At 59.9% G+C, this 27,602-nt stretch overlaps 3 protein-coding genes across 9 annotated transcripts; 1 reads left to right on the plus strand and 2 right to left on the minus strand.

Moving 5' to 3' along the window:
• The first annotated feature begins 247 nt into the window (after nucleotides 1–247).
• Nucleotides 248–7,195, plus strand: CSTF2 (cleavage stimulation factor subunit 2). 3 transcript variants are annotated; one of them, XM_035324947.1, is made up of 15 exons: nucleotides 248–386; nucleotides 507–585; nucleotides 1,182–1,351; nucleotides 1,664–1,800; nucleotides 1,930–2,049; nucleotides 2,148–2,297; nucleotides 2,425–2,548; nucleotides 2,873–2,935; nucleotides 4,280–4,339; nucleotides 4,960–5,101; nucleotides 5,465–5,616; nucleotides 5,911–6,188; nucleotides 6,345–6,470; nucleotides 6,740–6,865; nucleotides 6,995–7,195. In XM_035324947.1, the coding sequence occupies exons 1-14, from the start codon at nucleotides 329–331 to the stop codon at nucleotides 6,860–6,862; spliced, it is 1,782 nt and encodes a 593-aa protein (XP_035180838.1). In that variant the 5' UTR covers nucleotides 248–328; the 3' UTR covers nucleotides 6,863–6,865; nucleotides 6,995–7,195. The 3 variants fall into 3 exon arrangements, with proteins under 3 accessions (XP_035180838.1, XP_035180839.1, XP_035180840.1); XM_035324948.1 differs by lacking the exon at nucleotides 4,280–4,339; XM_035324949.1 differs by lacking the exons at nucleotides 4,280–4,339; nucleotides 4,960–5,101; nucleotides 5,465–5,616.
• Nucleotides 7,196–8,739: 1,544 nt separating this feature from the next.
• Nucleotides 8,740–24,692, minus strand: NOX1 (NADPH oxidase 1). Of its 4 annotated transcripts, none has more exons than XM_035324944.1 (13): nucleotides 24,444–24,692; nucleotides 12,400–12,495; nucleotides 11,914–12,024; nucleotides 11,749–11,833; nucleotides 11,523–11,668; nucleotides 11,324–11,448; nucleotides 10,889–11,027; nucleotides 10,679–10,771; nucleotides 10,294–10,529; nucleotides 10,048–10,210; nucleotides 9,732–9,878; nucleotides 9,403–9,527; nucleotides 8,740–9,315 (listed from the first exon to the last, which is right to left on the minus strand). In XM_035324944.1, exons 1-13 carry the CDS (start codon nucleotides 24,663–24,665, stop codon nucleotides 9,189–9,191), a joined length of 1,815 nt encoding a protein of 604 aa, XP_035180835.1. In that variant the 5' UTR covers nucleotides 24,666–24,692; the 3' UTR covers nucleotides 8,740–9,188. The 4 variants fall into 4 exon arrangements, with proteins under 4 accessions (XP_035180835.1, XP_035180834.1, XP_035180837.1 ...); XM_035324943.1 differs by having other exon boundaries at nucleotides 11,267–11,448; nucleotides 24,444–24,691; XM_035324946.1 differs by lacking the exon at nucleotides 24,444–24,692 and adding an exon at nucleotides 13,657–14,601 and having other exon boundaries at nucleotides 11,267–11,448.
• XKRX (XK related X-linked) lies at nucleotides 14,747–24,498 on the minus strand. 2 transcript variants are annotated; one of them, XM_035324952.1, is made up of 4 exons: nucleotides 24,112–24,498; nucleotides 18,630–18,986; nucleotides 16,697–16,956; nucleotides 14,747–15,824 (listed from the first exon to the last, which is right to left on the minus strand). In XM_035324952.1, exons 2-4 carry the CDS (start codon nucleotides 18,920–18,922, stop codon nucleotides 15,082–15,084), a joined length of 1,296 nt encoding a protein of 431 aa, XP_035180843.1. In that variant the 5' UTR covers nucleotides 18,923–18,986; nucleotides 24,112–24,498; the 3' UTR covers nucleotides 14,747–15,081. The 2 variants fall into 2 exon arrangements, with proteins under 2 accessions (XP_035180843.1, XP_035180844.1); XM_035324953.1 differs by lacking the exon at nucleotides 24,112–24,498 and having other exon boundaries at nucleotides 18,630–19,037.
• Nucleotides 24,693–27,602: the final 2,910 nt, after the last annotated feature.

The following is a 27,602-nucleotide window of genomic DNA, read 5'->3' on the forward strand; positions in this document are numbered from 1 at the left end:
GCATGGGGGGTCCTGGGGAATGGGGTGGCCTGAGGGTGGGGGGACACAGGGGCTGGTGACCCTGGGGATGGGGGGCCCAGCACAATGCGGGACCCGGGGCACTGGGGCCTCAGGGCCGGTGCCCAGCAGCCCACAGCCGGCTGCTCCGGGAAGGGCCCCCCAAAGCCCGGCGCCGCCCGCCCGCCGCCCCCTGCCCGGCCGTACCGCACTGAGCGCCCAGGCCGCGCGGTCGCAGGGCTCCGTTTCCCCCCGGAGCTCCTTGCCGGAGCACGCCGGCGCCGCCACCTTGGGGCCGGGCGGAAGCGGGGGGCGGCGCTGTGCAGGCGGCATGGCGGGGCTGGCGGTGCGGGACCCGGCCGTGGACCGCTCCCTGCGCTCCGTCTTCGGTGAGGGGCGGAGGGGGAGCGCCGGGTCTCGGCCCTCGGCCGCACGGGGAGCCGCTCCCCGGGGCTGGGGGGCCGGGGGGCCGGGGCCGCGCCCGGGCTGAGCGCTGTCTCTCTCCGCAGTGGGGAACATCCCGTACGAGGCCACCGAGGAGCAGCTGAAGGACATCTTCTCCGAGGTCGGGCCCGTGGTCAGCTTCAGGTGAGGTTCTGGGGGTCTGCGGGGCCGCGGCAGCCGTGCTATGCCCGAGCACGGCACCGGGGGTACGGGTATGATGCTCCCATGGCCTGCCCCGCGCTGCAGGCAGCTGCCTCGGCCTTGGTCCCCCAGAGCGGGTAAACCGCTGGGTCCTGGTCACGGTCTGTGGAGCCGGGGGTGCAGAGCAGCAGTATAGAGGGGGCTTTGCAGGGATGCTTTCCAGGCTTCATAGAGCTGTGAATGAAGGGCTTGGGAGCACCTGGAGCCCTCCAGGAACAGCCAGGGCAGCCCCATGCCTCGGGAAGCTGCTGTCAGGCAGTGGGAGATGTGCCCCGGGAAGCACAGCACTCAAGCTGGGGGCTTTCCTGGGCGCTGAAGCTGTGGGAACACCAGAACACCCATCGGCCTGGGCTCAGGAGGCCTTTTGGGTCTGGCTGAGGGCCTGCTGTCACACGCCTTGACCTGTCCCAGGCACCTTTACTCTGCTCCCAGTGCTCCTATTTGGCCTGTCCCGACAGCCGGCTCCCAGGCGATGGGGAGCACTGCTGTGTGCCTCTGTAACCCTTAGTGGTGATGATTCTCTCCTCTTCACTGCGCAGGCTGGTGTATGACAGGGAGACGGGAAAACCGAAGGGATATGGCTTCTGTGAGTACCAAGATCAGGAGACGGCCCTCAGCGCCATGCGGAACCTCAACGGGCGAGAATTCAGCGGGAGGGCCCTGCGTGTTGACAACGCGGCCAGCGAGAAGAACAAGGAGGAGCTGAAGAGTGAGTCTGAATTTGGTAGCGGGGAAAACTGATGGTGTGCTGGCTCTGGCCTTTTTGGTGTTACAGCGCGTACCTGTTCCATGAGTCAGGTGAAGGGGGAGCCTGGTGGAGCTGACATGCTCCAAGCAACATAGTGAGCAGCTTTGCCAGAGGGGTGCTGGGGCTGAGCTGGGTTTTCTATCTCCCGCATATTCTGCCTGTTTTTGCTGCTTCCTCTTAATGGCATGGCACTTCCCTTCTGGTGAGCAGAGAGTTAAAGATAGTTCATGTTGCTGTATGAGGTCACAGCTTCTATCCCAAAATGTGTTGCAGGCTTGGGCACAGGTGCACCCATCATAGAGTCACCCTATGGGGACCCTGTCAATCCTGAAGATGCCCCTGAGTCCATCAGCCGAGCAGTTGCCAGTCTGCCACCTGAGCAGATGTTTGAGCTGATGAAGCAGATGAAGGTGAGTGAAGTGGAGGGTTGTGCTCCCTGCTTTCTACCTGAGCTCAGCACTTTCTATCACAGGTGCCCATGCCCTCGCAATCCATGTTGTGCCTTGTCAGAGCTGTGATCTGTGTGTGTGTATTCTCAGTTGTGCGTCCAGAACAGCCCCCAAGAAGCCAGGAACATGCTGCTGCAGAACCCCCAGCTGGCTTACGCCCTGCTGCAGGCCCAGGTGGTAATGAGGATCGTCGACCCAGAGATTGCACTGGTTTGTCCCTTGCTGCCTCTTCTGGGGCTGGTAGGGTATTGATGGCAGCCTGTGGCAGGGGGTGGAAGAGAACTCCTTTCTCCCCCTTCTGCTCCTAGAAAATCCTGCATCGCCAGACCAGTGTTCCTCCTCTGATCCCAGGCAACCAGCAGCCAGTGCCAGGACCTGGGCCGGGACCGGGACCAGGGCCAGGGCCAAATGCCCAGCTGAACCCACAGAATACCCCATCGTCCCAGCCTCAGCCCATCGTAAGAGCCTCTGAGACGCACTTACCGTGCTGGAAGTGACAGGCATTGCCAGCACTGGCTTTCCCAGCTGGTCTGCGTGTGTCTGGGCGACAGGGCTTGGCTGAGGCCTGGTTTCTCTTCTGGGCAGGGTGGCATGCACGTGAACGGTGCTCCCCCTCTGATGCAGCCGCCGATGCAGGGAGGAGTGCCAGCACCGGGACAGATGGCAGCCGCTGTGCAGGGCCCTGGCCCTGGCCCCATGGCTCCAGGAGGTGAGTGCATGGTGTTTGGCTGAGTGGTTCCTGGGCTGCCCCATGCAGGTGGGTCCTGCAGACAGCCCCCCTGTACCTTCCCATGGCCGGAGGGCTTGGCACCATGGGAGCACTTGTCCTCCCGTGCTGTGGACTGTGGTTGTGGCTGCTGCTAGCAGCAGGTCAGAAAGTTGGCTTATCTCCATGGAGAACCAACAGCAAGAAAATAAGCTTCCAGATGCTACCCCAGGATCTGGGAGAGGGTAGGTATTTTGGGCCAAAAGAATTGGTTGGCTGTGCAGGGACAGCCAGGGAGGGATTTGACCTGTGCCTTTTCCCTCTCAGGTGGGTTGCAGCCTCAGGTCGGGATGCCAGGCGGAGGGCCTGTGCCCTTGGAGCGTGGACAAGGTAAAACAGAGGTGAAGTTATTGCTGTGTGTCATGTGAGCCTCTCCCCAGCAGGGGCCCAGGCAACAGGTACTGAGCAGTGCTGCACCAGGAGAGCCCCTGCCTGCAGCCTTGTTGTCTGGAGATGGGGCAGCTCCTGTAGCACTGGGCCACGTCTGGGTTTGTTCTCTTAGGCGCAAGGCTGTGGTAATGGCTCTCCTGCTTCCAGGGCTCCAGCCCATGCACCAGTTTGTTCCCAGCTTGTTCTGCACTGTGTTGTGCACACATGTCCTGGAAACCAGGAGAGCTGCCAGTCCCCACAGAGCCCCAGGGGGCGGGATGTGCCTGTGTTTTCTGTCTCTCTTTGAGCCCGCATCTGTCCCTGTGCTTGTGCAGGCAGGCAGAGCTTGCTCTTCTCCAGTCCCTGTCCTTCTTTGCTGCCTGGGTGCTGGGAAGCAGCTGTGCTGCCACGGTGTCTGCCCTTATCTCCCTGTGCTCTCTGTGCCGTGCCCAGCAGAGGGAGCTGAGTCTTTGCTTTTGCTTGTGATAGCGAGCGCAAGGCTTGGTAGGGAATTTCGCAGCGAGCGGTTGCTTGGCCCTTCCTCCCTCCCTCTGCAGGCACGGTCTGTGCGGCCCAGCCCTGGAGCTGGATTCCTTTCCGTTCGGCAAATTGCGTGGCTGCCCCATCAAGCCATGTGCCGAGGGTAGCGCAAACAAGGCAAGGTGATCCTGTTCTTCTGGTAGTAAGGCATGCAGGGAGCTAACACCTCTCACCTAGATTTGTATCTTAGGCCTTGTTTCAGGAAAGTGGCAAACCTGTTCTGAGATCCTCCAATCTTAGATATCTCAAGGGCAGCTAACTGTCATTTTTCTCAGGGTGGGCACCATCTTCCTGAGAGTGGTCCTGCAATTCTTGGCAGTTTTGCTAGTACCCAGGAGGTTCTGAAGAGCAGGCAGAAAGCTGATGCTGGGGAGTGCTGTGGGGAGCTGTGGGCAGGAGCTGACTCACTGCGCTGTGGGGCGCAGCATGGCCCTGCAGCATGCTGATCTCTCTCAGCAGGGCGCTTCGCTCTCCTGCCCCATGTGTTCACATGGTGAGCGAGGGAAAGCCGTGCCCAGTCCGGCATGCTGCCGAGCTGGCTGCCATGCCTGCGGTGACAGAGGTGGCGTTAGTGGAAGAGGCAGATACAGCCAGATGGGCAGCAGGCAGCGTCTTCTCAGTAGGTGTCCTGGGGGATGCCAGGGAGTGGAGGTGATTCAGCAGGCCCCTGCAGGCTGAGGCAGTGCTGTCCCCAAGGCTGAGTGCATGTGTGCATACACTATTTACGTGTCTGCTCTTCTCCCTCTTTTCCTGCTGCTTGCCCAGGGAACCTTCAGCTTTCGCCCGTGGGACCTGCCAGGCCTGCGTCTATCGAACGCGTTCAAGGTATCCCGGCACTTGCCAGCTCCCTGCTGTCATGGAGCTCGTTAGGGGGTGTGCAGAGAGCAGCTGTCACCCTGCTGTGCTGAGGGCCGGGGACTGGCATACCACTCCCTGTAGTCTGGCAGGGTTAGGAGGAGGCAGGATTTTCTCCAGGGGCAGGAGGAGAGAACTCACTGGTGCTGTGCACAGAGTCACCAGTGGAAAAGAGAGCCTGATTGGAGAAGGTCTTCATCTAGGATCCAGCCCCCTTTGACACCCTACCGGCAGGAGCCTTCCAGGTCTTGCTTTGCTCCTGGCCCCACATCAGCACGGCGTTGATGCCTGCACTCTTAGGGATCACCACAGGGGCACCCATGCTCGGTTTGGCCACCTGGTGTTGTAAGGAGCCTGAGGCAGAACCAGAGAGGGAAAGAGAGGGATGAAACGAGCACCCAGGGAAAGGGGCTTTGGTGCGCTCTGGCCTTGTGCGAGGGGCTGCTCCCCTGGCAGTGTGCCCAGCACATCTGCCTGTGCCAGGGAGAAGGGAGGCTGTCCACATCCCAGCCCCGAGGGTGCTGGGGGACAGTCTCAGCAGAGCACTGGTTGTGCAGATCCTCACAAGTTCTTGTGTGTCTTCCTGGCAGTGCCCATGCCAGATCCGAGGGCCCCTATGCAGCGTGGACCTCTGCCTGCTAGTGGCCCACCGCCACGAGGCCTTTTGGGAGATGCCCCGAATGACCCTCGTGGAGGGACGCTGCTCTCAGTCACTGGAGAAGTGGAGCCCAGGTGAGGGGAGAGGGAAGGAGAAGAGCCCTTCACACTGTCCCCTGCCCAAGGGTGACCTCTTGCTGAGGACAGGGATGGCATGAGCCTTCTGGGAGTCACAGCTGCCCGGTCGGAGGCCTGTGTGCTGCTGACCACAGGGGCCAGCCCCCTTTCCCCAGGGACGGGGCATCCCCAGGGTGATAGCAGCAGCCCTGTGACATGGGACTGACAGCACTCGTCCCTGTGCCAGCCTCGCCCTCCTCCCCTGCGGCCGGCTTTGGGAGCAATCCAGCGCTCTGCCCAGACCATGCCAAGCAAGCGTCTGATTCACACTCTCGCTTTTTCTCTTCCTCCTGCTTCGCTCTCCTCATGTCTCTGCGCCAGAGGTTACCTTGGGCCGCCCCACCAAGGAGCCCCTATGCACCACATGCCGGGCCATGACAGCCGTGGCCCCCCCCATGAGATGAGGGGGGGACCCATGGGAGAACCCCGACCACTGATGGGAGAGCCACGGGGGCCCCTGATGGATGCTCGAGGTGAGAGGGGGGGCATGAAATAATGGGTGGCTGAAAGAAAACAGACAAGGGGTCAGAGTGGAGCCCGCTGCCTCAACACAAGACATGGGAAGGGAATTTGGGCAGTGAGATGACCCCAGGGCAAGGAGGAACAGTCCCACAGAGCAAGAGACTTCCTCCAGGCATGTCTCCTTTGGCCCTGGCCCTCCATCTTCCTGGCATTTGTCAAACCCCTGGCAAAGGAGGCAGTGGGCTCACTCCCATCCCACGCCCCCAGCACTGCTCCCTGCAGCTTGCTTCATCTTTCCTCTGCAGTTGGAAGGGATCCCCGAGGGCTGGAGCCACGAGGATTGGAGCCACGAGGGCTGGAGCCCCGGGTGATGGAAGCGCGAGGCCTGGAGGCACGAGGCCTGGAGCCGCGGGTCCTGGAGCCACGAGTGCTGGAAGCCAGGGCCATGGAGGCCAGGGTCATGGAGCCTCGTGGCCTGGAGCCTCGAGGGCCTGGTCCCAACCCACGTGGCCCAATGCCTGGTGGGATACAGGGTCCCGGACCACTTAACATGGGAGCCAGTGGCCCACAGGGGCCCCGCCAGGTACTGCAACATCTCTGCTTGGCTGATGGGGTACCCGCAGCATCTCATGGTTTGGGGCTGGCTGTGTGGGCATCTGATCGTTTCCTCTGTGTTCTTGTAGTTATTTAGCTGAGTCCAGCGACTCCTCAGTCCTTATCCTTCCTCTTGTGCCCACAGGTTCCTAACATGGCAGGGGCAGGCATGCAAGGAGGAGGCATTCCTGGAGCAGGGGTCCAGGGAGCTGGTCAGCCCGGAGGCTTTAGTCCTGGACAGAGCCAGGTCACCCCCCAGGATCATGAGAAGGTGAGTGGGCAGATGGGAAGGGATGAGACACTGGGGACAGCACTTTCTGCGTGCCTTACCACTTCAGAGGACAGCCATGCCTCAGGGAGTTTGTGCTCCAGAGGTGCCGATCCTGCCACGTTTGGAGCAGGTGATTATTTTACCCTGCTCTGCTCAGAGCAACTTGCAGGTCCTGCTGCAGAGGAAACCCTGTCCTTCCTCCACCTCCTGGATATGGTAACCCATAGCTGTTCAGGCAGAGCACCTCTGATTCTCCCTTCTCCCCACAGGCAGCCTTGATCATGCAGGTTCTGCAGCTGACAGCAGACCAGATCGCCATGCTGCCCCCAGAGCAGCGGCAAAGCATCCTTATTCTAAAGGAGCAAATCCAGAAATCCACGGGGGCACCCTAACAGGTGATGTCCTTAACCCTGCTGCAGCCTGTGCCTGCTCTCCTCCAGTAAATCAGGGAGCTGCTCAGTACGGGGCTGCCCTGCCTTTCCCCTCTGTGCAAGGGCTCACGCCCATCCCTCTCCTTCTTGCAGGCCTGGCAGGTGTGCGGTGGAGATGCCATCTGCCTGGACATGGAAGGTGCTCCATGGCAGCTGCTTCCTGTTGTTGTCCAAGTTGATGCTGTGTTTTCGGAGACGTTCCTCCTTGCCACCCAGTGTTTTCCCTCCCATTCATCCCTTTTTCTGTGTGTATATTTTATGTTTGAAATAAAGTGGGAGGAGGGTTTGAGTAAAGCCGTGTCTCAGGCTGCCTTGTATGGTCATGGAGGCAAGGGGAGGACTGCTGGCAACAATCTAGCCTGGCTCCAGGCTAGTCCAAACCACTCTTTTCCTAGCAATAAGGCCAGAAATACTCTTGGGATTTCTTGTACATTCACTAGGAATATGGTGGAAAGCATCCTAGGTTGGTGGACTGAGCAGGGGCAGCGTGCGGTGTGAGGCGATTGCACAGCAGCCTGCAGGAAGCTGAAATTGTCACCTGGGGAGACTCCTGGGAGACCTGGCGTGGGTAACAAGTGCTGGCGCCAAATTCCATCTGCCTTCCTGAGGGCTTCTTGCATGCGTTACAGCAAAGGTGCTGTCTTCTTTTGTTTCCCTGCTGGAAGATGACCCTTGCCTCTGAACCAGGCAAGCAGACTAGAGAGAGGAGGCGTCTGGCTGATGAAGGCAGCCCATGGGCCCAAGGACAGAGCAGTGAGCATCCCATGGCACGGGCTGAGCACCCTGCTGCAGAGCTCAGTTTTCTGTTCCTGCCAGCAAGGGCAGAAGGGCTCCATATCCAATTGCTGTATCACTTACCATACCTGCCTGCTGTAGGAGGGTGTTTTTTTCTCTCCTCTCTGCATGTGCTTGAGCAGAATTTGCCCTTGCATTTAAAGTCTGTGCACTGGTTTGTACCTGGTGGATGGTGTGAGCTTGGTGTGGTGGTTTTACCGTGCTAGGCAGTTGAACACCACAACCGCTCTCTCACTCCCCCTCCTCAGATGAGGAGGGGAAGAAGGAAAGGAAAGAACAACTCACGGGTTGAGATAAGGATGATTTAATTAAAGAGAAAATATAAATATATATATATTATTAAGGAAATATTATTATTAATTAAACAATTCAACTAAAGGGAAAAAAGGGAAAGGGGAAGAGGGAGGGGGAAAGGGAATAACTAAACAAAACAAGTAAAGGCTATGTGGAAGTGCAGAGGAAATAAATTACTCTCTAATTCCCACAAATGAGCGATGCTACGTCCTTGAAGCAGGGCCTCAATGCATGTAGCCGGTGTTCGGGAGGAGGACAGACGTTTTCGCAACGAGAGCCCACCCCCCCCCCCCTTCTTTCTTTTTCCACCTTTTATTGCTGAGTGTGACATCATATGGTATGGAATATCCCTTTGGTTGGTTTAGGTCAGCTGCCCTGCTGATGTTTCTTTCTCACTTTTTGCCCACCCCCTAGGAGGGTCAGAGAGAGTCCTGATGCTGTGCCAGCACTGCTCAGCAGCAGACACAACACCGGTGTGATACCACTGCTGTTCTAGCTACAAGTGCAGAGCGCAGCACTGCATGGGCTGCTGCAGGGAAAGTTAACATCCCAGCCAGACCCAGTACACTTGGCTCGTTGATACTGCTGAACCCCTGTGGAGGAAGAGGGCCAGCAGGCAGGCAGCCCCAACGCCCTACACTTTACCCTGGAGGTTTTATTACAAACCCTGCCTTTTTATGGCAGCCCTGTATGAAGCGCACCTGCTGCTTGCCCCCCTTTACCTGAACAGACTCAGCCATGGCTTTTATTGCAAAGGAAAGCAAGTTTAATTTACCAGTTTATGGAAAGGACTGTTTAATCCCTGAGGGGCACGTGTGGTCCCCGGTGCCTGACCCGGTTTCCATCTCCCACCCACTGTGCCCAGCCCGCTGGGCACTCCCCCTGCCTCTGGCTGGTGTGAGCCTTCGTGCTGCCCCAGTGCTGTCATCACAACGCGTGCCTCTGGTTTCCTCATGGGCTGTGCTGTGCTCTGGGCTTGTCCCCTCGCAGGAACCCTTTGGAGGCTGGGTCAAGAAGGCAGCAGTCTTTGAACCTAGAGTTTCTCCTTGTGAAGGAGGGCCTTGCTGTCTTGCCTGGTTTCGATGCACGTGTTTTTCAGCTGATGCTCATCCCTGCTCAGGCAGACTTGCTCCAAAAAGAGATGCAAGAGCAGCAGGCTGTCTGTTCTCCGATGGCTGCGGTCCCAGCCTGGCTCCACTTAGAAGTTCTCCTTGTTGAAGTAGAATTTGACCTTTCTAGGGTCCAGGCTGGAGTGCTGGTGACAAGATTTCTGCAGGTCCTTTGCCAATGCCCCTGGCCCACACAGGAAGACACCGACCACCGACCTGCATGCAGTGAGGGGCTGTGGGTGCTGGGGAGGAGAGGAGACCTCCAAACACCAGCACCCCAAGCACCCACATCCCAGCTCTGACCTGGGGTGGGCCGTGGCCACTGCTGAAAATTCGGTGTTCCACATGGGCCGCCCAAAGATGGTTTTGTGTCTCAGGCCTGTCACCGTGTCCGTGGCAGTGTCGTGGTGGACCGCCGCATTGTTGGCCTGCATGGAGCAGGGACAGTGAGGACCCCAGCCACCACCAGCCCACCCACCCGCAAGTCCCTTCCCCTGGAGGAGCACCAAATGCCTGAGAGACAAAGCTTCTGTGCCTCTGCGAGCTGTTAATGTGCTCACCCTGCCTTTCCTCCTGGGCTCAGCTACCAGGTGTCTCCCCCTTGCAGTCGTGCCCACCCACAGCCAACTCACGATGCTGCTGTCCCAGCCGGTGAGGAAGAGCCGGTAGGTGAGGAAGTCTGCCTTGCCGGACTCGGCCATCTTCTGCTCCAGCGAGGCAAGCAGGTCATTGAACCAAGCGAAGGCGCCCGTGTCCCGGCAGAGCCAGTAGAAGTAGATCTGGGATGCGATGGCACAGGGAAGCAGTGTTACTCAAGAAGGAGCAGAGCAGGGGAAGGATGTGATGCTGAGGAAGGGGAAGCCAAGCGCTTCCGAGCATGGAGAAACCCATGGCCTGGGGACAGTAGGCACTGCCTGGGGACAGCTGGTCCTGCGGGGCACCCAGTACCTTCTTGGTCTTGAGGGTCTGGTCAGCCTGCTGGAACTTGTACCAGATGGACTTCAGGATGGAGGCGAAGGGGGTGACGCCGATGCCTGCTCCCACCAGCATGGCCACCTCATACTGGAACACGTCTTCGCTGGCCGTGCCAAAGGGGCCGTCCACCTCAATCCTGGCCAAGGGAGGGCCTGGGTAAGAGGCACAAACCCCTCCCTGAACCCCTGGGATGGTCCATTTGGGAGCTTCCCAGCCTACCTGGGCATCTCCGGCTTCTGCTGCTGGAAGGTGTCAATGATGCGCTCGGTCCAGTCCCCGGCTGCCCGGATGTGGATAGAGAAGGATTCCTCCTCGGGTGCCGAGGTGAGGGTGAAGGGGTGCCACTCCAGGAGGGAGATGGCAGGGCAGTTGACAAAGATGTACTGCCCCACCTCCATGCGGAAGCCCTTCTTCTGCATCTGCAGCTCCAGCACTCTGGCAGGGTGCATGACCGCCTGGGGGACAGGGAGCAGGGCTTGGCACCCATCCTGTCCCCGTCACCTGGGCATGGGGCTTTGGCAGTGGCCCCTGCTCACCTCCGTGCAGCCATCCCAGCAAGGGCTGCAGCACCGTCTCCTCCCTCCCTGGCTCCAGCACCACCTACCTTGGTGACGACCACCTTCTGCCGTGCACGCCAGACCCGCAGGATCCGTTCAAATATATAGAGGAGGACGGGGGCCAGAACCCATTTCCAGGACTGTAGGATGGAGGAGAGCAAAGGGCTGCAGGATCCTGAGCTGTGCATTTCCACAAAGGGAGTACACAAGGGAGCTGGGCCCCCCACAGCCTCAATTCCACCCCACTGCTGCCCTACCTCTGCAGGGATGCTGCTGAACTCAGGGTTTTTGCAGCACTCGTGCCTGCACTCCTTGTGATTGTGCACCAGGTACTCGGCACAGCGCTGTGGGTGCACCTCCTCCATGCTGTCCTCCGTCTGCCCGCGCACCAGCCCACTGTGGGGAGGCAGGGGGTGAGTGCAGGGGCCCTCTCCCACCCCAGTCATGGGCTGCGTAGGGCCAGCTGGCCTTAGGCTAGCTGAGGCTTGCAACCCCCCTTGCATGGGGATCTCACCACCCTGCTGTACTCCATCCAGCAGCCATAGCCACCCCAGGCCCCCAACCAGCTATTTATGGCCATTGCTCCTTGCTATGTTTCCTGCCGCTGTTTTGGGAGCGTCTGGGAGGAGCCTTACGCAATGCCATGGATGACAAGGCCAGCAAAGTAGATGATGAAGAGGTGGTGCGTGTACCAGAAGACCTCAAAGTAGTTCCTACGGATGAACTCGGTGGAGGACGTGACCATGAGGATGAGCGCCAGCGTGATGATGACCCCAGTCAGCCCCGGGATGGTGGTGAAGGCCACGTACTCAACGGTCTGCAGGGGTGGCAGAGGGACAGGGTGAGCGAGGGCACGGGGCAGGGGGCTGCTGGCAGCGGACCGACACTCACTGTCTGGTTGGAGTGGATGGGGTTCAGCCACTTGTTGCTGTTCTGCAGGTGCATCTTGGAGAGGACAGCAGCGAGGCTGCCGTCAGTGGCTTGCTGGCTGTCATTGTAGCGTTCCAGATTGAAGAGGTGGGCGATGGTGTGCACAGCTGGGAGGGGACAGGTGGTCACCCGCTGCCCCCAGCCCCATGGTGTTTGGAGGGGACGTAGGGCAAGGGCAGGAAGGTACCTGTGAACAAGGCCAGCGCGTAGGCCACCAGCTTGTGGAAGGTGAGGTTGTGGTCGAGCTGCTTCCGCAGCGTTCGCCTGCAGCACTGCGAGGAGAGACAGCAGGGTTGGGGCAGGGACGGGGACAGGGGCGGCCGCGCAGCAGGGTTGCCTGCAGGACACTCACCGAGCAGGTCCCACGGAGAAAGGAGAGCAGGTTGCGGCAGACGGGCAGCAGGATCAGCATGCTGTTGAAGTTGAGGCACTTGGCCGATGCCCGGGCCCACGCCAAGGCAGACTGGGGAGAGGGGAGGTGGGGACGGGGTGAGCGTCACTGTGCCACAGACACGGTGCGTCTGCCTGCAGCCTTGCTGCCCCGTGCTGGACAAGGCAGTGGTGGGACGGGATGGGATGGGATGGGGCAGGGCCAAGTGATCTTGAGCTGGGACAAGCAATCCCAGGCTAAGGCTGTGGGATGCAGGGTGCAGGATGGGTACTGGTACGGAGTGATGCTGGGCAGGCAACAGGGATCAAGGCAGGGACTGGGATGGAGCAATGGTAGTCTAGAAAAGGATGGGACAAGGAAGGGTTTTGGGGTGCTACAGCCCCTGCCTCGCTGCAGCCCAGCCAGGAGGGCTCTGGGACAGGCAGGGTTCTGCCAAGAGCACCTTACCCCAAGGATGGCCCTGGTGTAGAAGTACCGCTCATCCTGGTCGAAGAACAGAAAGTAGTATGTGAAGAGGAAGATGTTGATGCCCAGCCAGGCTGCCTGCAGGGGGAAGCCAAGGGCTCGTGAGGGACCCTGGCCCCGGGACCCCCTCTCTCCACAGCACATGGGTGCCAGCACAGACAGAGGGCATCAGGGCAGTGTCCCATACCACTTCCTTATGGTGATTGCTGCATCAGCATGGAATCAATAGGATGGGGGAGCAAAGGTGAGGAGAGGTGGGGGAAGTCTTGCAAAATAACTGTCTTGTCACCCACATCCTTGTGCATCACCCCCACACAAGGAATGAGGAAAGAATGATAAAGGAAATATCTGCACGGCACGGGGCTGCTGCGAGTGGGAAAGGCCCAGGGCAGGCACCGAGGGTGGCAGGGACTGAGCGGGAAAGGTCTGGGAGGAGGAAATGTTGCAGGAACTCATCTGCCCTGGTGCCACAGTGCTGCTGTCCCTGCAGCAAAGCCCTGCTCCCCTGCGCCAGTCTGCACAGCACTGGAGCTGTGCTATTTCATGTTGGTAGGTTTTTGCAGAGCTCCCACAACTACTCTTCAGTTTTCCTTTAACAATTTTAAAAAGCAAATAACCCAAATTTCTATAAGCCCCATTTCTTTCCCAAGTATTTGCAGCTGGCTGTTGTGCCAGCACAGTGGATGCTCCAGCTCCTCGGGCACCATGCAGCACAGCACCAGGGGATTTTCGTGTTGGCTGCAGGCTCCCGGCCCTACCAAGGGCTCATGTGGAAGGCTCCCACTCTCACATGGGAAGAAAATGCAAATGGAAGTCTCCCTGGCCAAAGCAGCTGAGAAAAGCCGTGGGATTTTTAATTTTCACTCTCCTCTGCTCGTGAGTTCTGGGGGAACTCCTCGGGAAAGGATGCACTATCTCCCCACCCTACAGTAGGGGTCTGATGATTTTTTGCCTTTGGGCTGTGATTGGGAAGAGGTGGCCAAAACATAAAGAATCCCTGCAGGCTTCACCCAGCACCCTGAGCACCAGGATCCACCCTTCCTTTCATTCCAGATTTCCTTAGGATGGGAGCCACAGCCACCCCTCCGCCACCCTCAGGACTGCACACAGAGGGGATATTTGTTCCTTGGCTGACAGACCGAGCCAGGACAGCCCCAGTTACCCCCCAAAGCCCCTGGTCCACAGCAGGATCACACGTAGCCCCTGCCCCTCCATCACCCCGACACCCCACGGACTCACGAGGACGGCAGCCGAGAACCAGTGGTTGACCAGCCAGTTGCCCATGCTGTGCTGTGACTGTCTGCCCCTGCCAACTGCTGCCTGATGCTGCCTGCCCGGTGTTTTATGGAGGCAGCAGGCCCTGGAAATGGCCCCGGCCCTGGGAACGGCAGTGTGGGGACTTTCCCCCACAGCGTCTTTGAGGAAATGCCGGCACGGTTTCAAAGGCCACCTTCCAGGAAAGCTGGGCTGCAGCCCCACCGCCGGGGCAGGGGGCCGGGGCTTCCCTCCAAAGGAGGGGTCCCTCCTGGCTACACCGCTGCTGGGGCGGGTGCTTCGGGGCACTGCCCCACTCCTCTCCTTCGAGGCCTTTGGGGACAAAGTGTTGGTTTTTTTAAGGTAGGAACTTCCTGGTGGCAGGAAGTTGCGGAGGGTCAGTAATGTGCTCTATTCTGCAAACACAGCCCTCCCTGGTGGCTTTTGCTGTCACGTTACAAGAGAAAAAAAATGCAAAAGGAGGACAAGCGTCACAGGGGCACGGCCATGCCGCCATGCCGGTACCAGGATCAAACCTGGGCTCAGCACCAGGGCAGTGAACTCCTACCGAGTGAGTGCCCAGTGGTGCTGAGCCCCTGCAGGCAACCAGCACCTCCCAAACAACAGTGGCCCTACAAAGAGCTGCTGGGGGGTCACGCTCAGCAGCAGGGCCCTGACCTGGTGTCAGAAATGCCAGCCTGTGCCAGGGCCTGGCCCCTGTGGGAACAGGGTGGGCAGGATTGCTCCATGCTGGAGTCGGGGTCACTTCTGGCCGGCAGCCAGGGCCATGCCAGCAGAGGAGCAGGATGAGGCCGTTCCCTGCCCCGCAGCCTTCCTGCACCTTATCAACCCCATCGTGGGGAAGTGCTAGCCCGCAGCGTTTGGGCGGGACAGGTGCTGGGCTGCGGGACCTCCACTGCAGCCCCTGGCTGTGGGGGGCCTGGCTGCATCCTGCTCCCCCCTGGGGCCTGCAAACAGCCTGAGAAAGGGCTACGTGCACCCAGGCCAGCCCTGTCTCAATGGTCCCCACCCACACGTGAGTCACCAGCCACCTGCCAGCACCCAGACGCAGAGCCACAGAAAAGTTTCTTTACTGCTCAAAACAGTCCCAGAGCAGCCCTTGTGTCCCTGGGGTTACCAAAGGCACCGGGGTGGGGACCAAGCACCCCAATGCTCCACACCTGGCTGGCTGCCCCGTGGGGTCTGGACACCCCAAAGGTCCCTCCTGTGTGTGCCAAGGCACGTGGTCTGGGCAGGTGTGCTCCTGTCCCCTGCCACCACGGGGATCCACCAATGCTCAGATGAGGGCACCTGGACCCGCTGCCACTGCAGGGCCAGGGAGCGTCTGCCTCCGGCGTGGTTCATGCTGCCCCGTCCCCTTGTCTGTAGCCTGCAGCCCCAGGCCGTGCCTCACACAATGCTGTGCCTCACGCCGGGCTCGTGGGGCGCCTCGAGGCGCTCCGGGCTGCCCGGGGGCCGCCGGCAGCAGACGCAGTGCAGGAAATCAGCGACGTTGTGTCGGAAGAGCTGTCGGCACGGGTGCAGGTACTGGAAGAAGAGCAGCATGAAGTAGATGCCCAGGCAGTAGCCAAGCAGCAGCTGTGCCACCAGCAGCAGGGTGCAGATGTTCTCGTAGACATCCGTCTTGAAAAAGTACCAGAGGATGACGAGCGCCGCGTTCTCTGCCAGCCGGGCCACGTAGTACACGGCCAGGAGGCCCCAGTTCTGCGACTTGTCGATGAGGTCCCGGTCAGCCAGCTTGAGCTGCACGGCCGACCAGCAGAACATGTTGATGCTGGCGTAGAGCAGCGTGAAGGCGCTGAGCACCACCACCGTGCCCACCCGGCTGAAGTTCTTCTCGATGTTGTCGGGCAGCCGTGTGCCGCTCCGCCAGAACTGCACCCAGGGCAGGAAGAAGACCACCAGCAGGTTGGCCAAGGCGATGGGGATGATCCAGTGCTTGAAGACGGTGCTGAAGAGCACCAGGACGGCCACACGAGTGGAGATCTCCAGGCTGCGCCACAGCACAATGCAGAGGAAGGCCAGCGGCCGCAGCTGGACCTTGTAGTCATCGTACTTGACCTGGATGGCCAGGATGTTGCAGACGAGCGCCCCGTAGGTGACTGACACCAGGCAGATCCCCATGAGGACGGCTGCAGAGAGAGAGGGCAGGAGAGTCAGGCAGTGCTGGGGGGCAAGCACCTGGCCCCTGCTGCCTCGGGGACAGCTCATGGCTGCAGCTCACTGAGTCCCCATCAGAGCAGCCTGTACAAACAAAACTACATTCTTCCTCATCAGCCATGAGGTTTATTTGGGTTTCTACCCTGCTACCTGTCCTGGAGTCTGTACAAATATTTGGGCATTCAGCACTGCAGGGGAGAGAGGGTCAGCATTCTTCACCAGATGCTCAAATCTGAGAGGGCACAAGAGCCCCCCTGAACACATGGCTCACTGGCACACCACAGCAGAGGTTAGAAGCTGGGTCTGATGCAGGGAGCACCAGAGCACATAACCGACCTCACAAGCAGGTGGCAGAAGCGCTGGGCTGCTGTGCTGAGGAATCCCAATAGCCTGAAAAATCAAGTAACTAAAGCAGAGCAGGAGCAGCCTGGCTTCCAGAGGTGGCTGATGGTACAGCTCACCCAAAGGCTGCTGCCTGGGGGGCAGGGGCACAGCGTTTATATGAGGCACAACAGCAGGTGGATTACACAGCTCTGCAGGGCAAGCACCTGAGCACCTCGGTCACAGCTAGCTCTTGTCACCCCTCCACAGCCTTACTCCAAGCTGGAAAGCAGAGAGCTGGCATGGCCAAAGCAAACCAGGAATGGACAGGTGCCAACCTCTGCAGGTTGTGCTCCACGTTTGGGGCAGGCAGGGACAGCCAGGGTGCACCCATGGAGTGTGACATGGATGCCACACCACCACAAGCAGCCGAGGAGGTGTCACCATGCCCTCCTGCCTGCATGCCCATCGCGGACAGCAGGCCGCAACTCACGTGCCCGGCACATGGCCCCGACCCCCTTACCTCGGGCGGCGGGGACGTACTTCTCCAGGATGCTGATGTAGAGCTGCAGGGTGAGCTGCGGGGTGGAGCCCAGGAAGGCCTGAATGACTGCCATGCGCTTGAAGGCATTGCGGTGGGTGGCTAGCCGGCGCATCGAGTGGCCCACCTCCTGCTCCATCTCCACCTCATAGCCCTTCCGCAGCCGCCTCTTGCGTGTGATGGTGACGTAGGGCTCCTCCTGCCTCCCTGACCTGCAGTACACCACCAGGGCCTCCACGCACCTGCGGGGACATGGCCGCTGTCACCACGCTGTGCCCCTGCCCCTTGCCCTGCTCCAGTGCTTGGGGGCACAGGGACAACAAGGGACCGGCAGCGAGGAGGGTGCAGCTTAGGTGATATAGGAACGGGAGCTCTGTTGGGAGCGAAAGCTAAGGGACGGGATTAATCACACCTGGCTCTGTTTTTCTGCTGCTGTGCATCCCACAAGCACAAAACACGCCTCTTCCACATGTGGAGGCAAGAGATATGTTCTGTTACTGTGCTTGATCTCTTCTCTTGACCAAAAGTCTTCTACGCTTCCTCCTCAGTGGAGGCAGGAAGCAGAGAGCTGGGTGGAAGCGGGTTCTGATGGGCAGATAACACGGCACTTCCTGATCCCGTCCCTGCAGAGCACCCGCACGTCTCAGGAGAGGCTGGCCTCTTCCGCGCCACTCCGCTGCCTCCCCGATGCCAGGCCCCTGCAGCACAGTGGCCTCCAGCCCCTCCGCTCTCCTCGGGCCTCACACCCACACCAGCAGCATGCGTGGACAAGGAGCGACCAGCGGAGGACTGATGCGGCAGGCTTGGCTTCTGCCTGGGACGAGCTGGCTTGGGGACTGGCAGGAGGTAATTATTTATAAGCCCTGACGAGGAAAGCAGCAGCCACTCTGTTTCAGACCCATTAAATTGAAGGTGGTTTTTTGGATCAATGCTTTTGCCACATCAAGTCGTTGCCCGTGGCTTATTCCAGACTCTAACGGGAAAATGATTTCATCCAAGCGGCCTGGCTCCAAGGGCAACAAAGCTGGTGCATGGTGCCCTGCCAGACCTTCTCAGCAGGCTGGGCTTGCTCTGCAGCCCGAGGAGCCAGCTGCAGCATCTCCCCTGAGCAGCTCTGCACGCCTCTTGTAAGTGTCCAAGCCCCATCGTTGCAATTCCAAGTGGCTGTGGTCATTGTGGCAAGAGCCATGTCACCACCATGGGCCAGCATGGTCCAACGTAAGCCCACAGCCCTTCTGCTGCCAGTGCTCCCCAAAATGTGGCCGCTGGTGTCAAAGGAGCCCCGTGTGCCAGGGACCTTGGTGAGCTCCAGGGACAGTGTGATGTTCCTGCCCATGCATGGCGGGCGAAGCCAGCTGGGGAGGCACAGCGGCATTCCCGAGGAGTGAGAGAGCGGCACCTCTCTGGCTTGTGCAACATCCACCCCCTCGCCTTCCTCTCCCCACAGGGGTGTGGCAGCCCCCCAGCTCCTCTCCTCCGTGTCCCGTAGCCCACCACCTTCCCCAGGTCCCGGGACCTTTTCTCAGGGCAGGACCCCAGCTGCGGTTCACCCTTGGACACCCCGGCAGTGATTTGCATCTGTGCTCCCAGCGTGAGCCCGAGTGAGGCGATGGCAAAACCCAAAGTGAGAGTGGAAGAGAAGCAATGTCTCCAAAAAGCAGCTGCCTGGGGAGCACTTCTGGCAGCGGACATGCAACAGGCTGGGAGAGCCGGGCTGTGCCCGGGGGGGGGAGCGGCAGGCAGCCGGCACCGGGGTGTGCCCGGGGGAGGGGACCGGGGAGCCCCAGGAGGGGCTGTCCCGTTGTGCCGGGCACCCGCTGCGGGGGGAGCTCTGCTGGCAGAGGGTGCCCGGGGATGGGGGAGGAAAAGGTGGTCGTGCCGTGCCGTGCCGTGCCGGGGTCCCCGCGGCGCTCACCTGATGATGGGCCCGAGCTGCAGCAGGTGCATGAGCAGGACGAGGGGGCGGTCGCGGCTGAGGTCGCGGTGCACGAAGATGAGGGTGAGCTGCACCAGGACGGAGGGGCAGAGCACGAAGAAGACGGTGAGCGCCAGCCAGAAGCGGTCGTCGGAGTGTCCGTAGGAGAAGCAGAGGACGGCGGCCGCCGCGCTCTCCCCGCAGAACAGCGCCGTCGAGAAAACGATGCCGAGCGGCAGCTTCGCCCGCGACGGGGCGGCGGCGGGCAGCTGCCCCCATCCCGGGCCGTCCATCCCGGCCCGACTGGGGCCCGGCCCGGCCCGGCCCGGCTCAGCCTCGCGGCGGCGCCATCCCGGGCTGCAGCGGAGAGAGAGGAGCCGCGCTGCGGGGCGGGGAGGAGCGCAGCGCCCCCGCCGCACGGCGCCCCGACGGGCAGCCGCTGCTCCGGCACGGCACGGCCCCGCCGGACCGTGCTGCGCCGGGCCGTACGGTGCTGTACCGGGCCGGGCCGTGCTGTACCGGGCCGGGCCGGGCCCCGGTTGGGGCGGGGGCGGGCCGTGCCGGCAGCCCTCCCGGGCCCGCCCCGACGGGGAGGGGGAGGGACGCCCCGCCGGTAGCGGACCCTCCTCCCTGGGCCCCCCGCTCTGCCCGGGAGCCCCTGAGGGCCTGGAGCCCCCTCCGCAGGACACCCCCACTCGTGCCCCTGTCCCGATGCCCCCTAGCTTTGCCGGGGGCTTTCTACCTCATGACCCCCACATCCCTGCTGGGGACCCCCCCCTGCCAAGCCCAGGACACCCACCCCGGGAACCCCAGTCCTGCTGTCCCCTGTGCTACTCTCTGCATGTCCTGAGCATCTTGGATGCCCCCCGGGACCACCCCCATGCACCAAGTCCTCCCAGCTCCCAGCACCCCAAGGTGCAGCAGCATTGGGGGGTTCCCAAGGGCAGAGGTGTCAGGCTGTCCTGGGGACAGCAGGGTCCCCCGCATGCGTGCCAGCCCTGCCCCACAGCCAGGCCAGTTGCACCCATTACCTTGCCGTTCTGGGGCTAACCATTAGCTCCAGCCCAGGAGAAGGGTGCGTGGGGCTGAGTCACAGCGCCCATTGCCTGTGACCCCCCACTTGGTGGGTCAGTACGTGAGAGCAAGGGCAATGCCAGGGCAGGGAGCATTTTGCTGTCTCACAAGCCCAGCTGGTGCAGGGGCACCCCAGCGTGTGGCCGGGAGGGACGGTGTATGTGTGTAGGGCTGGCCTGAGGGTTTGGGTCGGATGCTACAGAGGAGATGTGGCTCCTGCAAGCACCCAGGTGGGAGACCACGATGTCTTAGAGGGGGCTCTTTTCCCATTGCCTTCAAGATGATGGGAAAGCAAAGGCTGGCTCAGCTGCTCCCAACACCAGTGGTCATGGGGCTCCCTGCTCTGCCCCCAGAGCCCCCATTGCCAGTCCGGGTCTCTGCCAGCCTCCCCCCACATGCACTGGTGCAAGCACAGGCAGCAGCCTCTGCAGCAATGCTTGTGAGCTGTCTGCCCCAAGAGCTCTCTGCCTGCCAGATTACTCAGCCCGGGCTGGGCACACGCCGGCTGCCAGGGACAGACATAACAAGGCAAGGCGTGCTCGAGGTCAGCCAATTCTCCCTGCTTTAGAACAACCGGGAAGCCTCACGTATCTTTTAAGAGGAACTGGGTGTTCAGCCTCGGCAGGTGCCCACGCTGACAGCAGGGCAGCAGCCAGTGGCAATGCTGTGCCCATTGCTCACCCGGCCCCACGCACAGCACAAGCTCATTTCCCCTGCAGCATGAAACCCCACGAACCCCACAAGTGACAGCTGCCCCCACGTTACCGGGATGGAAGCATTTCCAGGGCTATTGGGCTTATCAGAGGCAGAGCTGGGACTGAAACCGCCCGAGACCTCGGAGACTGCGGCTCCCCGATGGCAGCTCCTGCTGACCAGCAGCCCCGCCTGCTGCAGCTGCTCCACTCTTTCCCTTCCAGCACTGAACAGCTGCTTGAGGAGCCCACAAACACCGTGAGCTCACACAGACTGGCCCGACCGGAGGGGACAGGAAGCCTACATGTTTCCCACTCAGCTCTGGTATGATAGTTACATATTTTCAATCTGTTTCTGGAAAAGAGACTCCCCCAAAAAAACAGCAGGGCAGAGTGCAAAGGGAGCAGCGTCCAAGCGGGCAAGCCTGCCGCCAGCCAGGCAGCTCCTGCAGACACCCAGGGTGGGAGCTGTACCCAGGCAGCGGCTGTGCTGGCCCCGGCATGCAGCGTGCTTGGGCGCTCAGTTGGAGACAGCACAACATGCAGTGCTGCCAACTGCTCCCACACCTCCGTATTAGCAGCAAGAGCGACGTGCAATTTAAATCATTTATGCAACTTCCATTTATCCAAATTAAAAGCATCCCTCAGGAGTCTGGCAGGTCACCAAGCCCTCGGCTGAGCAATGCCTGGGCTCAGAGTCATTGTATTTTTAATTTCACCTTCCCCTGGTTCATGATGAAATATTTAAGAGCAATTGTTTAAGAAGTCAAGAATTCCAGTCCCGTGTCCGGAAGCCCCAGCACCCATCAGAGGAATGGATGGACAAAGCCTCTCAGCGCTTCCCCAGACCAGTTATTATCCTATTTTCTGTTCAAGCACGGAGAGGCAGAGGGATGTTTTCTGGTTCAGGCTGTGAGTCACCCCTCAAGCCTAAGCCTACCTGTCCAAAGCTCAGTACTGTAAACAACAGGTCATAAAAGGGATCTATGTCTGCAGAGTGTCAGAGGGCGATCCTGCCCCCCTGCCACTCCCTCTACCTGGGATTAGTGCCTCTGCAAACCCAGCGTGGCCAGGCGCGGTGGCACAGACACCCCGGACCTGGCCATTGCATTGCTGCCAGCAGGCAGTCCTGCCCCTTGCCTTGCTGTGGGCATCGCCGTTTGTGTGTCCCACCACCTGAGGATGCCCAAGGCGCCAACCCCAGGTCCTGTCCCCACGTGTCACTTCTGTTTTCAGAAATGGCTGCCTTGTCCTGGAGCACAACCCAGCTTCATTATTTTCTTAATCCCAGACTTCATTATTTTATTAATCCCAGTGTTCACACAATGCTCTTTGAACACGGGGATGTAGCAACAGTGCCTATCCACCGTGTGAAATCTGGATTTGCTGTACAGCTTTTCCAGCCCCTTGCATGCCTGTGGATGAGCGAGGGCATTTGTGTGTGACAGCCTGGGCTATACATAGAGGTAGGAGCAGCCTCCCTCACCGGCTCTAACACTGAAAATAGGCACGTCTCGCTTACACATGCCTGCCTGGCAGCTCAGCTCCTGTAAAAGGAGAGCAGAAAAAACTGGAGATGGCAGGGAACAACTTGCAACAGCCCTTAAAGAGACCAGATGCAGGAGAACTACCCACATACTCCTGAAATTGGTTTCCTCTCCTCTCCCCGCTGCCACTGCACTAGGACCCCGGAGCAGACATCGCTCCTGATGAGTCGCTGGGACATGCCAAGCAGCGCTGCCAGCTTCCCAAATATAGCCCTGCGCACAGTGGGGCAGGCAGCTGCTTGGGGTGCAGGGTGGCAGTGCTTCCCCCCCGCTGCCCACTCGGATCAGAACCTTCCTGGGATGCACTTTGTGCCATGGAATTAACATCCAGCTGGTGCTGCACGGGGTGGCGGTGGGGACATGAGGATCCCCAAGAGACCCCATGTGCTGGATGGAGATCACAAAACGCTTCCCAGCCAGACGTGCTGTGAGCAGGAGAAGCAGCCAGTGCTCTGTGCCCCTGCAGTGGCCAGACGGAGCAGCTGGAGGGGCTCAGAGGAACTTGTGAGCCAGGATCTTTTTACTTAGTTTGGAAATAGCTTTGTAAATGACTGGTTTTCCCAGCTTAAACTGTTTGGAGTTTGCGTTGCGTTCTCAAGAACTCAGCTGTATTTTTTTTTCTGCCCTGTCTGTGGAATATTTTTTGGTTGGGGAAATATTTTTTTCCGTTTGCTTTGCCCTTTCATGTGACTGCTCCTGCTGCTTCTTTTCCTTTTCCTGCTGCAGCTTCACTCCTTTACCCTGCAAGTAGGCATTTGCAGGGAGAAAAACCTGGGTCTGTCTGAGGACTTCACCCCTCTGAGTCCTCTGGGGGTTGCAGGGGGCTTGGCATTGCTGGGGGTCGGTGGGGCCCTGGAGAGGGTCCCAGCATGGGGCATCTTGTGCTGCCTCGTGGCTTGAACTCTTTCCAAGAAAATAGAGATGCCTCCGTTTGGTGGATTTATCTTTGTGATATTTATACATTTAGAAATCATGGCCCTTTTGCTACAGTCCCAGCGGAGGGGCTGTAAACCATGCAGGAGGACTTAAAGTTCCTTTCAATTACCCAATTCCCCTGCTCCCACCAGGTGTACGGTGCCTGGCCCTGCCAGCAGCTGACCCAGCCAGGACAACCTGCAGGCACGCTTTATGCTCACCTCCTCTTGCCCACACCCTGATGCAGGAAGCAGAAAGAGCAGCAGCCTTGAACTGCACTCAGCAAAACCACCGTGCAAGCACGGTGAGCACGTGCAGCTGCTGCAGGGGCATCGCCGAGCTCTGTGCACGGTGCAGGAGGGAGCTGTCAGCTTCCCCTTGCATCAGGGTGCAGGGACAGAATGAGAAAACCCAGCGGAGGAGCCGGCGTTCAGCTGCCTTTGCCGTGTTTCAGCTTGTTTGGGGCATGCTGGCGTTTGCATGGGCCAGAAGGGCGCTTATCTGCCTACGCAGAAATCAACATCTCCCTGCTTCTGTGTTCACCGTGGGGCTTGGGGCAGATGTGCTGTCTGCTTGGGGGGGGGGGGGGGGGAGGCAAAAGAGATCCATAAAAATGGCCTCCCTCTCCTAAAATAGCTGCGGAGCAGCTGCTGGCCTGCCACACTCTGCTAGCAAACATTGTAAGTGCCCTGATTCACCGACAACAGGTTTCCACGGCAGAGGTGGCAATTATCTTGCAATTCCAGCCTGACTGCCAGGCACTGGGGTGTAATTAGCTCCCAGGATTTGCAAGCCCATATGATCGGCTTTATCGTTAGCCACCAGGGCCGCACGGGGATTTAAAGGAACGATGCAGGTATTTGCATACCGGCCTGCTGTGACTGGGCTGCCGCCATCGTCCGACGCCTTACAAAGAAAGCCAAGTCTCTCCCCGGAGCTCAGGCACGTTGTTGCCCTGCCATGGTTGCTGTGCCCCTGCCTTTTTGGGCATTTCCAGAGATGAAGCAGTCCCAAGAAGACCAGGACAGCTTGCAGACATTGTTGCTGGTCCTCACCCTCATCTCGTTTTTACTGCCACCCCAGCTCAGTGCTGAAGGCAGCCCCGGTCACCTCTGGTCAGTGTTGCCCAGTGCTTTCCCCTGAAAGCTGTGATTCCCCACGTGCAGGCTTCCCCAGCCCTGCCACCGCTGTCTCCCCACTCTGCTCCTCACCCCAGGGGCCCGGTGCACCCAAAGCCCCTCAGTGCATACTCACGGGGTCTAGGGAAGCTGAGGCAGGGCAGCCCACCAGCCCGCGTCCATCTGTGCTTCTCCGCAGTCCCTGTGGTTTTTGCCTCCTTCCCTCTCCTGCCACTCTCCAGCGGGCAGAAATAGCCCTAAAACACGTGCTGCCTTCTGGGAAGAGATGCCAGGGGCTGCACAGCCCCAGCTCCCCAGGCACAGCCCGCTCTCAGGGACCCCGCTGTCACCGGTGTCACTGGGGCGTCCAGCGCAGCGTGGTGGTGGGACAGGGTCCTGTAGCAGCCCCGGTGAGGAACATCTCCTCTTATCCACCAAGAGAATAAATTCTGCCTCGGAGTTTCTCACCTGGCAACAGTCACCAAGGAAACCCGGACGGCTCCCGTTGGGTCTCCATTGGCACTGCCCGGGAGTGTCCCCGAGCCACGGGGCGTGCAGGGAGAGGGGACGTGCGTGTCCCTCTGCCACCCAAGGCGCTGGGTGCGCAGGCAGGCACCCTGCCAGCTGCCCGCTCTGTAACATGAGCCCCGGCGCCCCGAGCCAAGTCTCGGGCGGGAGCAAACCGCCCATCAACAAAGGCTTGGCCCTCTCTCGTCTTTCTAGAGCTGAGTGCAGGTTTCGCTATTTTAGGGGGTGTTTTTTTGAGGTTTTTGAGGCTTTTGAGGTTTTTGAGGCTGTGGGCACATCAGGAGGAGTGGCTTTGTTGCTGCCCGGGGGCTTTCCCAGTCCTTGCAGCCAGGAATTTCAGACATGGGCATTACAACGGCAGAGATCCTGCTGGTGCAGGGAGGGAGACCCACTCTGCCATCTCTTGGGAGGCTGTGCAGCTGTCTGCCACATCGCACTCCTCTATTTATAGCACCCGTGGTCATGCCTCTTCCTGCCACCTGGCCCAGCTGTCACCTGGCAAGTGCCATCCCCAGGCACCGAGAGACCCTGCCATCTCCAGTGTGCCTGTGTGCTATAGGTGCAGATAGATCTGCAAAAAGCTTCCCAGCCCCGTGCTACAAAAGTTGGCACTGCCCTTGGTGCCGGTGAGGCCATTGGCACAGGAGCAGCAGGGAAAGGCTGGGGACCGGGGGACACGGTCACAGCTGGGCCCTGGGAAGTGGAGCAGGGCAGTGGCAGAGGTGCTGACCCACCCTGCAGCACCTCCGTGTAGGAGGAGGTGATGAGCACACGTGGGAGGCAAGGAAGCTGTGGACGTCAGGAGGCAGGTTGTTTACTGGCATGCAGAAATGAGACTAACGCTCAGTTAATGGGTGTTCATGACAGCTCTGCAGTGCCCTGGGTGCTGCTCACCTCTCCCTCTGCCAGGCTAACACAGCTAGGGTGCTGCCACATAGCTGGGGCACACGGACAGTCACCCCAAACAGTGCGGCTGTTGTGTCTGGCCATGAGATGGGTGTGGAAACTTCCTCTGTCAATCATTAACCTGCTGCAGCTCCCTGCTCACTACAGAGCTCCCAGGCAGATCACCTTGTGCCCCAGCGTGTGGGTGCTGTGGGATGCCCAGCACTGCCTCTACATCCCAGCTCACTGCTGCCAGCTGCTGTATGGCATGGACGGTTGGGACCCAATCCACAGCCTGTGGGATCTCCCCAGTGTGCAGATCAAGGAGCTGGTGCTTTTTGCTGGCTCTGCTCCTTGCCCTTCTGTCACTGCTTCCCAGCCCTGTGCCACCCTCAGCCTGACCCTCCTCTGCTTCAGAGCCTTGCAGCTGGTGTAGGGGTGCACAGGCATCTGTGCCTGGGGGCCATGGGGCTAGGACCACCTCCTTGGGGCCCTGCTCAGGAGCTGTGTGTGTGCAGAATGGCCCAGTGCCTTCAGCAGAGCCCGAGAAACTCTTGGGTATTTCTCAGGGTCCCCACCAGCTCCCTGCTCCCAGCCAGGCGCTGCTCGGCTGGGCTTTATTTCTGTTCTGAAAGCCACATCTGCTGCTGGAGGTGCCGAGAGGAGCAGCCACGCAGGGGCTGCAACACTCCATTTCCCAGTGGCCACCGGCCTGGGCTGACCCACCAGGATTAGGGAGACTGCAAGGAGTAAATCATGTAAATCCAGATTAGATTTAAGCAGATGCTACACAGAGGAGATGCGAGCAGGAGCTGTGCAGGAGCGCAAGCAGGTGAGAGGCTCAGCCACACCCCTGAGATGCGAGAAGGTGTGGGCAGCCGCGGGCAGGGGGACAAAGCTACACCAGGCTGCTCATTCTGCAGGTGCCAAAGAGAGGCTGACCCCTCGGCGTGGGGCTGCAGAGCATGTTCCACCTCTTCTCCCACTGCTGGTCCTGGCTGCAGGCCGTACAGGAGCCCATCAGGTAAATCCGTGCACCCGCTCCAGGGGCTCTCCGGAGAGCTCAGTGCTCGTGTGCGCGTGTATCAGGGAGGGCACCGGCACTGTGGCACTGCATGAGAGGTCCCTGAACTGCAGGGCAGGGCAAAACCAAGCTGCCTGCGTGTGTCGTGAGGCCAGACCTAATTCCCTCAGGGAGGAGCCGTGCGGGCAGGCGTTGCAGGCAGTCAGGGGGTTTATGGTCCTTTCCCGCCAGCGGCGGTGCAGCGCGGCACTGTAATGCCGGAGGTGGAGCTCACTGCCCACGCAGACTCCTGTGTATATTTAAGGAAAAGATACTGAAAATGACTAATGGTGTTGACATGTAAAGCAAAGGGAAATTACTCTGCTCATGGCTCAGAAAAAGCGTGTCACTGGGAAGCAAACACAACTGTTGAGGAACAGGAAAAACCTCCTGGGTCCAGGCAGAAGCTCATAAAATGTCCTTGCTAGTTTTCTGTGTATTGCCCTAATGCACTAACGCGGAAGAGCACTAAGAAAAATCATTAACCGCTTCCATATAAGTAACAGCCTTTCCAGCATGTGCATACTATTGCTTAATCCCATAGAGCCTGAGAGGAAACAGTGGTCGTAGGAAGTGTGCAGAGGGCTCCTGCAGTGCCAGGGTGGCTCCAGGTGCCCACGCACACCTGAGGGCCGTGCTGACAGCTCTGCCCTCGCTCTCTCCCCAGGCACCAGGGACCATCCCTCCCTTCTCCCCCCATCCCAGGTGAAAGCCCATGTCATTGTCCTGCCCCTGTCCCAGCTGAAATAGAGCTGCTGCAGGCAGCCCCTTGCCCAGGGGCACCACTATTCCCTGAGGACAGTGGCTCACACTGAGCTGTGTGGGGCACAGTGTGCCTGCGGGCTGTTCACCCCTTCTTGTTGTCCCCCAGGAAGGTGACCCTCCTCGTCGTGGGGCTGGACAATGCGGGGAAGAGCTCTGTCATCATGGACATAGGGAGAGGTGAGGAAGCTGACTTCTGCTGGGGGGTCCCACAAGGAGAGTGGTGGGGGGGCATGCTCCCTTGTACCCAGGGTGCCTGTGGGCTGCAGCAGGTGATACAGTCCCCAGGATCCCATCAGGATCACTGCTGGGGGCTCTGCCCCACAAATCTCTCATGGCTGGGCTATACCAGTCTTGTACCAGCGAGGGAAATGGTCTTTGAAATAAAG

The sequence above is a fragment of the Oxyura jamaicensis genome, chromosome 4, assembly GCF_011077185.1.
Source record: "Oxyura jamaicensis isolate SHBP4307 breed ruddy duck chromosome 4, BPBGC_Ojam_1.0, whole genome shotgun sequence".
In the NCBI taxonomy this organism is placed as follows: domain Eukaryota; kingdom Metazoa; phylum Chordata; class Aves; order Anseriformes; family Anatidae; genus Oxyura; species Oxyura jamaicensis.

Bases quoted from the DNA above. Each gene is read 5' to 3' on its own strand.
- XKRX (XM_035324952.1), bottom strand. From the start codon at position 18,922: ATGGACGGCCCGGGATGGGGGCAGCTGCCCGCCGCCGCCCCGTCGCGG. The intron at 16,957-18,629 runs GTGAGCGCCGCG...ATGTCCCCGCAG, and splicing joins CAGCTCGGGCCCATCATCAG to GTGCGTGGAGGCCCTGGTGG. The intron at 15,825-16,696 runs GTAAGGGGGTCG...CTCTCTCTGCAG, and splicing joins GTACGTCCCCGCCGCCCGAG to CCGTCCTCATGGGGATCTGC.
- NOX1 (XM_035324943.1), bottom strand. From the start codon at position 24,665: ATGGGCGGTTTGCTCCCGCCCGAGACTTGGCTCGGGGCGCCGGGGCTC. The intron at 12,496-24,443 runs GTGAGAAACTCC...TTCCCCCTGCAG, and splicing joins TCCTTGGTGACTGTTGCCAG to GCAGCCTGGCTGGGCATCAA. The intron at 11,669-11,748 runs GTACCTTCCTGC...GTCCCCTCCCAG, and splicing joins CGCGCTGGCCTTGTTCACAG to CTGTGCACACCATCGCCCAC.
- CSTF2 (XM_035324947.1), top strand. From the start codon at position 329: ATGGCGGGGCTGGCGGTGCGGGACCCGGCCGTGGACCGCTCCCTGCGC. The intron at 2,050-2,147 runs GTTTGTCCCTTG...TTCTGCTCCTAG, and splicing joins TCGACCCAGAGATTGCACTG to AAAATCCTGCATCGCCAGAC. The intron at 4,340-4,959 runs GTATCCCGGCAC...TCTTCCTGGCAG, and splicing joins GTCTATCGAACGCGTTCAAG to TGCCCATGCCAGATCCGAGG.